At 29.8% G+C, this 14,343-nt stretch overlaps 1 protein-coding gene across 4 annotated transcripts in view; it reads right to left on the bottom strand.

Moving 5' to 3' along the window:
* The window catches only part of LOC107448893 (uncharacterized), a 34,779-nt gene extending 22,255 nt beyond the window's left edge, over positions 1 to 12,524 (bottom strand). The window contains exons 1-4 of one of the 4 annotated variants that reach the window (XM_071184355.2): positions 11,980 to 12,524; positions 7,818 to 7,870; positions 1,756 to 1,854; positions 346 to 476 (exon numbers count right to left, since the gene is read on the bottom strand). In XM_071184355.2, coding sequence (XP_071040456.1) covers positions 346 to 476; positions 1,756 to 1,854; positions 7,818 to 7,870; positions 11,980 to 12,103 — 407 coding nt within the window. In that variant the 5' untranslated portion in view covers positions 12,104 to 12,524. The remainder of the gene's footprint in view (positions 1 to 345; positions 477 to 1,755; positions 1,855 to 7,817; positions 7,871 to 11,979) is intronic. The other 3 variants (XM_087153524.1, XM_016064246.4, XM_016064247.4) reach the window with 3 other exon arrangements.
* Between the last annotated feature and the right edge of the window lie 1,819 nt (positions 12,525 to 14,343).

Here is a 14,343-nt window from a genome sequence, read left to right as displayed (position 1 = left end):
AACCCTTGATTTTAATCGCTTAAAAAAAATCATGTGAGATTTTTAAATCACAGGAATAGGAATCTCAATATGAACTTAATAAACTATGTGAATAAGAATCGAAATCCTCAAACTTTAAATCCTGTGAAAATAAATACTATTGAACACTGAGAATTATCATACATACCCTTTACACAAATTAATTGTATGCAAACCTTTAGATCAGAGTGGTGTTAAGATATCACTAGTTAACAATTTTTTGTTGAGAATTAAAATGACAAAAACTTTTAATGTACACTAATCATTTAAAACAACCAACAAACAAGAAATTAATCATAGACAATATAAAAAGAAAATTAGGCTTACCTTTTCCTTCTTGAGCTTGATCTTGAACCAGAATACCGACCTCCACCTCCGCCTCTGTATCTCCTATCCTGTTCAGGGCAATCACGAGCCCAATGACCGTAACGATGACAGCGGTAACACTCTGCACTGGTCTACAATTTATAAAAAAGTTTAATAACTAAAAATAATAAATTTATATATAATTATGGAAATAATATGCATACAAAATACAATTACATAACATCAGATAAATACTCTAAGGGAAATAGAGATACAAACAGTCACATCATTAATTTAATCTCAGAGTTATAGTCTTTAACACATCAGTTTAGAAAAAGTATACTACAAAAGATGCTAGTAATACAGCTACTTTTAGAGATTAATTTTTTATTTAAATTTAAAAATATGGATAAAAATTTAATAGCTAATAATAATTTCAATGTTTGCTTTCTTTTCAAACTGTATAAGGCTTAGAGTCCGTTGGCTTGGAATATATATTTTTATTTCCCATGAGCTGCATAATCAGTCTTCCCGATGAGCAGTTCTCCAGAAGTGGTATCCACCCTTTCAGGACCGCCATAATGGGCAGTGTTTTCACTACAGCGCGAGAATCTCGCATATTTTCTTCTTTTCTCGCATTAAAAAATTATTACCACGAGAAATTCGCACATTCTATAAATCAATTTCAAAATTCACGAATTTCTTGCATTTTGGAAAAAGCTTCGAATTACGCCATTTAGAAAAAAATTCGTTTCACTTTTCTTCCTAGATCTTTCATTATTTTCATCATCTGCCCCATTATCTAGCTTCCCTATTTACCAGTATTTTTTTTTTTTTTTTTTTTAATGGCGGGCACTTGGAGCTATTGTCCATTGGCCACAGAAAGTGCCAGAACTGCTAATTCTCTTTTCGTTACCCAGTGGGCACCTGTGGCGAAGCCACTGCGGTGGAACAGCGTCGCCCACGTCACACTACCACAACCCGTTTATAGGGCGGGTCACATTCACACACAAAAGAGAAAGGACATAGAACACAGGAGGGAAAGAAACACCCATGCCTTGCCCGGTCTGCATACATGCCTTTATTAAGCCTGAAATTCCCTAAAAATTTTAATTAATAGTGATGTTAAAATCGGAATATAGTTCCCAACTTTTATTATTAGTTACCTGAAGTATGCTTAAGATAAAGCGATTACTTTATTTTAACTGTCATGCAAAAATATTGAAAATTGCAATCTAGTTTTAATATATGAAAATCTGAATACTCTGGGCGATTAAGATTGAAATGGAAAACTAAAAATTACAATACAGAAAGATTGGCATCATTTCAAACCTATCACCGAGTATCATACATAATCTAGTGAAAAAAATCTTTTTATATGCATCCAAAATCTTGCAAACCTTTAATGTGTAACAAACATAAGATACTCACCCTACTTCGAAGAGGTGGGCGACTAGATGTGCCCCTAGCCCATTCCACTACAATTGTTTGTCCTCGAAGATCACGTCCATTTTCATACTTTATAGCATCCTATATAAATTTTTAAAAATTAAATTAAAACTTAACTATATCACATAACTGAAAAAAATTAATAGAGTAACTAAATAAAAAAAGAGGATGGTTTCCCCATGCAAAAAAATTAATCAGTTTAAATTCTGATTTTTTTTCTTCTAAAATATTATTTTAAATAGAAGTGTGTACCCCAACATACAACAAAAAACAGATTTATAAAAACTTGAGATACCTAAATTTGACTCATAATGAATTTAATGGTACTTTTGTACTTTATGCTGCAGTAGAGCTGCACAATGGGCACTATATTTAAAAAAATAATTTCCCCTCCTTCAAACAGATAATTGCTTTACTGCAGATACTAAACACAATATAGTAGAACGACATCTGCTTGGTCGCATATGCAAAAGAGCATGGCATAACTTTGATTATATTATTTGCTAGGAACTAAGATCAAACAAAGAATAGATTCCTTAATAGAAAAGACAATATAAAGCTGTCAGATAGACTAAAAATTATCTATTTTCCTCAACCTTCTAATTGCAGTTATTTTTTAGTATAAAATTTGAATTTCAGAAAAATATTCTATGTTAAGAAATTGCTGCATATACATATTTTTAAAATAAAACTTTACAAAGAAAAATTAGAGGAGACCCCGATTAAATAAGTTGCTAAGGAGATTTAACAAAACGTTTCATCGAATAATGTATTTAGATTTGCCAAAAAAAATTTTATTGTAAAAATTTTTACTTAAGAAAAATTACATTTATGATTTAATTTTTATCAGAATGTTTAAAAAATAATATACTATCATTAAACAAAACTGCCAAGCCTGTTCCGAAAGAACATTAAAAAAATGTGTTTTAAATATATATCTTACACTTGGCAATGAAAAACTAGATAAGCTAATCTAAGGATTAATAAAAAGAAAGATACCATTATACTACATACATTTGCTACTTAATTGAAGGATATAATTGAATATATAGCCTTATATATTTTTAATGGACATCAAAAATAAAAATTATAGAATACTCATTTTTTGAAATTGCACTTTCTTAATCCTTAAAGGAAAAAAAAAACCTCTATAAAATTATTAATGTTTAGATTTCTACCCCTCCACCCAAACAAAAAGAAAGAAAAAGAATTGTAGGTAGATTTAATCCCCAAGCACTTCAATTATGAAATTTATCCTGAAGAATTTTATATTACCTGTTGTCCACGACATTACAGAATTATGTCATGGTCAAAAGTAAGAGCCCCACTATTCATGACTTAAAATAGTAACTGTGCACACAAAAGACTTGAAAGAGTGACAAACAAGAGAGCTCTGAACCGGGACAAACATTCTTAAGACTTTTCTCATTCTATTCACTTTCTAGGTTCATTCTGACAACCAAATTCATTTGCATTCTGAGTGATTAGACTTCAGTTCATAGCAATAGTGAGAGCCACCAGTGTTGTTCTTCCACTCATTCATTCCTCTAGTTTGAGCCATGTCAAAAAAATTAATATGATTATAAAGAAATATGTTACTTGACATACATTTAAACGTTTCATTTTTTTTGGTGTGTGGCTGGTTTTAGATATTTAAAAGAAGCCATAAAAGCTACTCTGTTCAAAAAAATATATGATCAAAATCCTTTATTTAAAAAAAAAGTTAAACACCCTTAAAATAAACTATTTCAAAATAAGGAAAGGATAAAAAAAATTTACAAGAGGGAAAAACAAACAGTAGAATTCATAACAACGGTGAACGTTATAGTTTAATATATTATTGAACGTCTACATATCTTACCTAACATTTTCTGTCAGAATAAATAATTACTAAAAAGCAAATGCATTAAAATAAAATATAATTTAAACAGTCAGGAAAAAGAAATTAAAATCCTAAAAAAAAAACATAGATAGCCAACAAATTAATGATAATATACCTATTTTAGACAAGAGAAAAAGTAAGGCGGAAAACAGCATCCCACAAAATCACGACTGTATCTACCCATAATACCAATCAATGAGTTTAGCTTACAATTTGGTACTTTAATCTAAAACTAAGTTTATAAGTTTTCTAAAACTTCTTTGACAAACTCAACTCATAACATAACTAAGCAATGCATTGAATGAAAAAATTTTCTTTCATAATTTGTAAGCATTATATGTAAGAAATTAAGTGCTTATGCACACCATACTTTTTGTAAAATAACTTACTTATTATAAGTCAAATAGTAGATGGCAACGAGTAGAGTTTTTGCGGCTGCCATGGTGATAGTTTTACAAAGTAAATAATTTTTGAGTGAGTAGGATCTTTCTTTTGCTGTGATTTTGAAGTTTAAAATAAATCTTTCCTTTATTAACAGCAGAGTATTCTTAATTATTAAATTCGTGGGCAAAGAATGCTGCAATGTAATTAAATGTTTTTATAATTTTATTTTAAGTGAATTTATAGGTATATATCAGGTATTAGGTATATATCAGGCTTTTGCAAATTAAATAAATCCACTTTCACAATTATAAAATTTGAGAATTCCTTAGTTCTCTAAGTATTTCTTATTATAAGTGCAACATGAGTTACGATTTAGTCATTTATCAAAAGACAGCAATTTAAGACAATTATGAACAGGCAAGTTTTTACCAAGCAGACTTTTTTTGGATAATACTTTTAATTAAGGATATAACGAATGTTTGGCCACTATTCGGCCTTTTTGCTGATTATTCAGTTGGCCAAATGTTTAGCAAAGTATTTTTTCCATTTTTTTCTTGTTTGAATTTAATAAAGAGAAATATAAAAGTGTATTATCTACTATACATTATTAGAAATAGTTTTAGCACACATTTATTACATTTTAAAACTTGCAACGTATCTAAAATTAGATTATTCTATGCTGAACAGCAAGCTTAGATTTCTTTATTATGAAATGTAAGCTCTTACTTTCGTGAAAATAAGATTGGAAAATTGAGATGTTCAGCTTAAAAATTTTGGCAATAAGATACTTTTGTTTTACTGTTTCGTTTTAATCTTTTTCTTATGGATGTTTTTATGATAGTACAGCATTTTTGATACATTATATCTCATACTATTTAATGGATACTTTTTTCCTGGAAAATATTTTCAGCATTGAAATTTTGTTTTAAGAATCAAGAGTTTTTTTTTTTTTTAAATTTCACAATTTCAGATTCTTTTCTTAAAATAGCTGTTAGTTTTTACTTATCTTAAATATTTCTAATGGATAACTATTATAGTTTTCCCCCCTTTATCCCATACCAATAATATAGCTAAGTTTTTATGATTTTTCAATAACGAATAAGACTTAACCTATTTATAAATAAAAAACAATATTCATTAATGTACAGTACAGAACCCGTTATCCGGAAATCAGAAAACCGGAAAACCAAAAAACCGGAACGAAATTCAATAAATTTTCCGGCCATTTAAAAAAAATTTTTTTTTTTCCTCTTAAGATTTTAGGATTTTTCTTTCTTTTTTGAAAAATTTTCACCTTACTATCATTTTGGAAATAATCATTAGTGTATTACTTCATCGTTTTTTCTTCTTTTTAAGATTATTTCCAAAAAAAATTTCTTTTTTTAGTTGGGTTTAACAATAAAAAAAGGGCTTTGTGTAGCGAGTCAGAAAACCGGAAAAATCAGTTATCCGGAATAGCGATGGTCCCGATCGTTCCGGATAATCGGTTCCCTACTGTATTTTTTTCTTAAAAAAGGGGGAAAAAGGAACAATTTTGCAATTATAACCTAATATTCGGTTTTCAGCCAATTTTTTCTTACACGAGGCCGAATCACTATTCGTTATGTCACTACTTTTAATTATCCTATTTACAAAATCAGCTAGGTGCAACCAGGTGAAGAAATAAAATTTAAAAACAGTTAAATCAATTCATTCAGATCATACTCTAAGTAATAGTTTTAAGTTTACTAGGTAACTATAGAAATTGAAATTAGCACCCTCAACGAAAAATCAAACAGAAACACAACTTGATATAAAAAAGGGAAACGATTCAATAATCGGGTATAAGACAGAAAATAAAGAACAATTGTGCGTCAGAATTTGTAATATAACCAGAGCTCATTCTAGGCAGGGTAAACAGGGTGCAGCACCCTGCTGCCCTTTTAGTCAAAAGAATCCACCCTGTTGCCCCAGATGTAAATTAGTGCCCTTTCTTTCCTCAACCCTTCTTTATTTTTCTCTCAACTGTACAATGGATTTCTTAAATTTTCAACTCTTTTTATCTAGTTTGTCATTGCTGTCAATACATAGATTTATATGGAAAAGGGAAAATAGCCATCACACACCCTTGTTGCAGTTGTCTTTGAAAGTTTGCAGTTGCTTCCACTATCATTAAATCATAATTATTATTAATCATTTTAATTATTAAATCATAACTACAGACACTTAAAAACATACATTTATTATTTTATTAATATATGCATGCATTTTAAATAAATTACTAAGCTAATTAGCTCAATAACTCTATATACATGTTAATTTATCAATAAAAATTAGTAAATATGGTTGCTTTGCTACTGTTAGTAAAGTAAAAAAAAAAAAAATTCCTTTCACTAATTGTCAATATCTTTTCATAGAACGTGTAAAGCCCATAGAAAGAAATTATTGCCCTTTTTGAATAACAATGCCCTTTTTTTAAACTTTTGCACGCTGCCCTTTTTTCTGCCTAGAATGAGCTCTGATATAACCACTATAGTATAGTTAGTGGTTCAGTAAAAATATAGATTTTTCACATTAGGTTTAAAAAAAAAAAAAAAACTTATAAAATATAAAATTTAAGGTTTAGATATAATTCATTTAAATTATTGCTTTTAGATCAAATTCTGGGAAAAACACACAATTAAGAATTAACCTCGCAACCAATCTATATTAAAGCTAAGGCATTATTAGTCAATATTTTATTATAGTCAATAATCGTGGAATCTTTATTATTAAATATTATCAATTCATACAGAAACTTTTGGCATTTTTTTAAGGAGACTGACAATTTAATTAAAAGTTTTATGACATTTTACATTTAAACGTTATTGTAAATTAAAAATGTTTCAAATATCAATGTAGGAATATAACTCTGTTGAATAACTACTTTGAATAACAAGACATGTTAAACACAGATTCACTAGGTTGTGCCAAGAAGCTGAATGGTCATTTGTTAATAAAGTCATCACTGTGTATGGATCAATATAAAAAGGAAAGCTCTTTCTAAGAGGTGGGATTTTTCTTTTCTTTGAGGTACAAGAAAAATAGTTTAAGAGTATAAAAACCTGAGAAGATAAGAGGGAACATTAGCACTGATCTCTATATTGACGGATTGTGTGTAGAACACAATCTGAACGAGTGAAGCTTAATCAATACTCTTTAAGACTTCTGCAATCTTTTCTTCTATTGCTATAGAGCCAAGTGCATTCGAGGGGTTGACTTAGATTATTAATAGACTTACAGCAGAAGAAAAAACTATCTTCGGGCTACAGTATCTTATTGGGTTTTAATCGGCTTTAAATTGTTTCAGAAGACAAATAAGTCTAGCTATTTATCTTTTAATGCTTATTAAATACTGTAATGTGCTGAATTATTTTGAGAGCATCACAGGGTAAATGGAAAGATTAATTGAAATCTAAGATAATTCGTTTGAAAAACAATTACAGTATTTGAGCAAAAAGCAGAGAAAGGTCAAGCAGAAAAAAATAATAAATAAATAAATCATTTTGAAATAGAATTTCGCAAGCAATAAAGTATTAAAATATGGCACAATCAAACTTAGCTCTCACTGTTAAAAAAAAGCTGGTTTAAACTGTTGAAAACTGCTTAAGTCTAAGGTAAGAGCCGAGGATGAGAAAATCATGTCAAATAACGAACAATATGACCTATTAGAAATTGTTTATCAAATCAAATCCAATAAAAAGCATTCAACTTTAATATAGTAAATATTATCTATAAAAAAATTTTAAAAAAAGATTACCTCTGCATCTCTCTTATCCTCGTAGTCCACAAAAGCATACGCCATCCCAGTTCCTATAAAAAATTTTACTAAATAAGCAGCAGGAATTCTTCATAGTAACTAAATTAGTGACAAAATAAATATTGAGACAGCAAGTAAAGTTTTTGTTTCATTCATTATTGAGTTTCTGACTGTACTATACTAGATATTATTCCCTGACTAGTCGACATGAGCTAAAGGCAGATACATAAAGTTCAGCGAGCTTACAACGTTCAAGTAACAAAGTGGGAAATTATATTTAGTCTGGTAGTAAAAAGTAACATTATGAAACGATGCTGTGCAGGGATGAGAGTAGTCAGAGAGTAAAAAAGAGCAAATCCAAGAATATATATATATATTTATACGAAAATACAAATTATGATGCATAATTTTTAGATCGCCTAAAAACGAATCAATAAATAAGGTTTTAAAAACGCATCAATACAAATTGCGCTATTGAATTTTTATATCTCACAAATAAGAATCGCATAGTACGATATTTAAATCACGTGAATAACAGTCGCAACTAGCAAATTTTAAATCAGGTAAATACGAACATCGATGTTTGATAATAAAAACACATAGTAAATACAAATCGCAATATTGGATTTTCAAATCTCATAAATAAGAATCGCCATGAATGATAGTTAAATCACATGAATAAGAACCACAATGTGCATCTTTCAGATCAGGTAAATACAAAATAGATGTTTGGTATTAAAATCGCGTGAATAAGAATCACGATACTAACAGATTCTGGACTTGGGACTTTTTGAAGGCTTGTCAGGGTTGCCACAGAAAAAATTGAACAAAATAGTTGCTTATAGTAGCCTAAAATATGAAAATAGTAGCCAAAAACTAGGAAAATAGTTGCCTAGCGAAGAACAAAAATTCATCAAAAATATGACTAAAATTTTGTTAATGACTTAATTGTCATATACCATGATCCATTCAGTCAAGTTGGTGGCAAATATGATGATTTTTATATAAGCGCAAATGTTTATATATATGAAAAGTGATTACTCAAATTCGAAATTCACGCATCGTAATATCGCATTAAATTTATTTATTTTTTAAAAATCATGCGGAATTTCGTAGCAATAATCATTGAAAAGGCGGTCGAGAAATGAAATAGACTTACAATGGAGTCTGTGCAGATTGAACCAATTAAAAAGTAAAGACTCAAATTTCCAATTCAAAATTTTTTATTTTTTAAGAAAAAAAAAGTTTAGTGTGTTCAGAAACTATCTTGTGGGGTTCAGATTTTCCACTCAAATTATGCTTTAAAAAAAAAAACATTGCTAGGAGTTTAGAAAAGTCTCCCAATAGTCTCCTTTTCCTGAAAATAGTTGCTTTTCCAGCCTTTTCAGGCAAAAAAAGTTGCCATAGTCGCCTTATGCCAAAAATAGTTGCATTTTAGTCGCCTGTGGCAACTCTGCTTGTTTGTATTGTTTTAGCTTAGCCATAATAAATAAAAATTTACAAGATTAAGTGAATGAGCAAATAAATATTTTCACCGCAAATCCACAAATATATATATATTTTATAAGGTTTGCTTTCGAGCCAGCAAACAGGAAGCAGCGACATCTGAATTACGATAACACAAGCTATCTGACGGGTGGGCAAAAATACAGAAAATCTTATTTTCTGTGCTTATAAGCGGAGAAAATACCTAAAATAAGTAAAAATACGGAAGGGTTGGCAGCCACGTAGATTGAATATTCTGTTTATATTTGAAAATCGGAAATAAATATAATTATTTTATTTCAACGACTAAATTTCCAGAAAAACCGGAATATTTATTTAAAAAACCAAAACTTTTAGAGAATCTGAGTTTTTGATAAAAAGGCTGAAGTTTGACGGACAAAAGCGAAAAATCTCATCCCTGGCTGTAGGTGATCCTGAACTCCACCGGCAACCTTCCCACTTCTCAATGATTAGACCATACGTAAACTCATCCAGGTGTCTGGCTCTGCATTGTTTGTTGGCCATTTGATACCTTAACAAATTCACTTCATTTAAAAATGATGTATACAGCACAAAACCATTTACATAAATACTGAGCATACAGGCCCAGGTCGTTTTATTTCCTTAGGGCACGCTCCCTGTACACCATGGTGCATATATGAAAATTTTCTACTTTACCATATTATGATTGTTTTTTTCAATGATTTTTCCCTCCACTTTAACTGCCTGTTTTGTTGCTATGCTCGTTTTTCTATTTTGCCCTTAATTTTTGCACACCAGTGTATAAACACAGATAATTTTGCCGTAATGTAATTATTTAAATAATTCTTTTCTAAATAGAATATGAATAAAAAGGCAGAGTTTTAAAGGGGGTGGCTTATTTGTACAAAAAGTGATTAGAAGGTGCATTAATAGGGATCAAGGGATAGGCAGGAAGAGCCAACCTTCTAAAAACACTTTGGGAAAGAACACTGCTATAGTATATTTATATTTAAAAATTTATATATTTTTTTAATTTATGAAATACAAGCAAAGAACAATTAGATTGACTTTTTTTACCATTGAATATTATATGTACTAATGTCATTTTTCTAATATTGATTAATAAAAGAATACTTACTGATACAGTCAAACCTGATTTCGAATCTCAGGAAAGTTAGAAAGACTAGACCCTCAGAGATAACATTTTCCTTGGATTCAAGAATAGATTGTAAGAGTTCCGCAGCTTTTTCTACCCCTTTTGGATTTACTTTTGGTTCATCAATATGATCTATCTTCATCTTCCTCTGATATTCCTTTTACATTATGTATGATTTCCACATCTGTCAATGTTCATATGTTGCCAGAAAGTTGTCCATTTGTAAAAATCTTCAAAATTATTGTCAACATTAAATCCAGATTTTATTGCATTCTAATCTTGCAAATCTGGCACTGCACTTCCAGCGTCAACAGTTTCTTCTACTGAAGCCTTCAACCTCTCGTTTATCATCTTCACCTCTATTCTTAAAACCAGCCTTCTTAAAATTCCTTTGGGTAGGTAGTGTTTAGAAGCACATTTCTCCAGGCAAAACAGTCATTCTGATTTCATTTAGAAAGAGAACTTTTTTTATCAATGGCATCTATAAATTTATGTACCAACTGATTTCTATAGTTCACTCAGTAACTCTTTATTATTCTTTGATTTATTGGTAGCAATTTTGAGGTGAAATTGATTTTTTATTCCTAGCTTTCTTATCTATGTTGAAAAGCTAACCCCTGGTGGTTCTACTCATCAACCCTCACTTACTACCAGAATCAGTGTATTCCTTTCTAGATAAGGAAGTGCAGGGATAGTGATTGAAATTCCAAGAAACACCCCCAACCTGTTCATCCCTACTTCCTGTGGGTTCAGGATATTCATCTCTGTCTGCAAGTTCTACTTATAAAGAAAGTTTTGGCATTTGAGCTCTATTATTAGAAATTCAAGAAACGGTGATTTTGAAGGGAAAAAAATAGACATAAACATAAGCATGGGATATACATTGATTTCATATAGAAATTGTACGAAATTATGAGATACAGAGGTTTTCAAGAGATAGATAGGTTCAACTGTATTGTAAAAAATACTTGTCCAATACAAAGCAAAAATAAAATGGTATTTGGAAAGTGGCTTTGAAATTCATAAATTTTTGCCAATAAAAGTTATTTACTGTTCTAGACCATTTATTAATAAAAAATTTGAGAAACAAGAAATATTCCTCTAATTTTTCATAGACTAATAAAATGATACTGTAGAATTGGTACTAAAAAATTGCTAGGCAACTAAATAATTCATTCTGAATACTACAATTTTATCAAAATAAAAAATAATTTCTCTACTATGCTGTACTTTTTATGGAACTGCTGAACATACTAAACCAGAAGATAGTCTTAATTTATAGAGAAAAAATGAATACGACTAACTAATTTATTAATGTATATGACGTTAGCTGATTAATAATCACCAGCTGACTAATAAAGAAGGTTAGCACATACGTTGAACTAAATACATAATTAGAAAGATATAAATAATAAAAAGGAAAGTGGAATATCAGTTGACGGGGAAGCACTTCATTTCCTTCCTTCCAACGATTGCGTTATAACAATTAGGCCTAAGGACGAAAAAGAGTGTGTTAGATATTTATAAAATATATCTTACCCTTACCATATTTTAAGTTGAATCGCACCAAGCTTCCATATTTTTCAAAGAGGGCTTCAATTTCTCTTTCCCTAGAATCTAAAGGTAAACGGCCAACAAATAGTTGCGATCGTCTGCTGGACATGATAGATGAACAAAATGCGGTTTACTATACCAATACGTCCAAACTACAAAAAATTCTTGATAAGAATTTATTCCATCTTCAAAAGCCTGTTTGGGTAAAAATAAAAATTGGCACTAACGCCAACCAAAATTAATATTAAAAGATTAATTAATATTTACTCAGGGAAATAGCGTCCTTTTTCGAAGAGCCGAATAAAAAGAAATTTAGAAATTAGTACCCTGATGCCATTCTTTAAAAAAATTCACGATAGATAATTATAACATGATCAACATTCATGACGTCACATTGGGTTGCAGCTGTTTGCACTTAATGCTATTCACGCATCTGCTGTTACTCATTCTCCAGAAAATTCTCTAAACTCGCAACCGAAGAGAGCGGGGAAGGGAGGATGGTTTAAACCATGGATGGTCATGAGAAAGTAACCAATTTTGTTTATCCCATTATCATTCCCATGACCTCTTTTTCAGAGTTCACAGAAGGATGCGTTGTTTCAGAAAGGGGAGGGGTAGTCTAAAATAAAATATCTAATTAGTCCAATCTGCAATCTTTCTTCAAGAATTTAATTTGTAATATTTATATTAAATTTGTTTTATGTTATAATTGGATCGATTCACTTATAACTATATTTACCAATAGATTGCAGAAAAAAGAGAGGAAAATATTCTTAGAATATAAAATGACAACAGACAAAATCAAATACATATTTGTTTTAAAAAATTTCTAAAAATCATACTTTGAATGTTTTTCAATACGTATAATTGATTCATTCAGAAATTCCATCGCAAGATTATTGAACTTTGAAATTATAAACATTTTATCGAGTGCTTTTAGTTATTAAGGGGTATTTAATTTGACAATTTTTTTTAACGTATAACTATTTTGTTATTTATTAACATTTCATTATATTTATGATTATTTAATTATTTTCTATTATTTATAATTATTTTATTTTACATCATTAAAATCTTTTAGTTTTAACGGTACAATAACTATCAAAATAATGTGTAATAAATAAGCTTTAATGAAAAGGTAGAATGCATGACATTAACTTTAAAATTGCTAATTTAGATTTTTTTGTTAAGTAGTTGTTAATTTACGTAGTAGAATTTTTTTAAATGGATGGTGTTTTCAATAGAAATATAAACAACAACAATCTCGAGCTCGGCACCTACTCTAGTTCCGGTTAAAAAGTTTGCAGCTGCTTACTACATGTCATTCTGATAGGCAATGTTTTCAAACGAATAATTTTGTTTTCAATAAAAGAAATAAATTAGATAATTTCTGAGCTCAAATCTGCCATATTTCATAAGATATTAATGCTAATATGTAATTCTGGTGAGTTTGAAGTGAAAATTTGTTTTAGTTTTTTAGAGATATATTGTTAAAAAAGGTGACATGGTTGCTAGATTTTGAATAACTCGCTTTTTTGGCTGTCTTGATATGGCCTCTTTCCAAAAGTTTATTTCTGTTTGTTCTTGTTGCAAGCTGTGCACCATCTTACGTTAGTGTTAACACTTTTAGCATTGTAAACACCAGTATTGTTAGCATTGTAAACACAAGTAAGTAATCAAATACATTGTTTGCAAGAATCTCAAAACACAATGATGCCAAATGGCTTTAAAATACAACGAAAACAGTAACCCAGAAATTTAGGCGGTACCGAGCTTGCAGCGTTCCCTAGTGTAGAAAACACCATCCCCATTCAAATAATATCTTATATTATACTGTTAATTGATGTAATTAATTTTAATTCAGAAAGTATTTTACAAATTTATGTTGCACGCGAAAGACAATGTTTTTTTGAGCGACTTTTTTATAATTTATTTACATGCATATTGTTAGATGATAAGACAAAAAAAAAAAAAAAAAAATCCAGATCGAAATATGAAAACATTTGAAATTATTTTGTAATTGAAAATTTGCTAAATTGAAAGTATTAAAATTACTTGTTGCTGTTGTTAATTTACGTCGCACTAGAGCTGCACAATGGGCTATTGGCGACGGTCTGGGAAACATCCCGGAGGATGATCCGAAGACAAGCCATCACAATTTTGATCCTCTGCGGAGGGGATGGCAACCCCGCTTCGGTAGCCCGACGACCTGCATTACTTGTATCGAGTTAAACTTAAAACATGAGTTTGTAATATAAAAAAAAATCACGAATAACCATTATGACTAGAGCAACAACTTTGAAATTGTGTAACTAAATATTTTAACATGAAATTCTTAAATGACAAATT

Source organism: Parasteatoda tepidariorum, chromosome 10, assembly GCF_982258835.1.
Source record: "Parasteatoda tepidariorum strain Cologne lab strain chromosome 10, Ptep-v5.0, whole genome shotgun sequence".
Lineage (NCBI taxonomy): Eukaryota > Metazoa > Arthropoda > Arachnida > Araneae > Theridiidae > Parasteatoda > Parasteatoda tepidariorum.
Note: the sequence above shows the minus strand (reverse complement) of the source record. Positions and strands in the feature narration are given on the sequence as shown.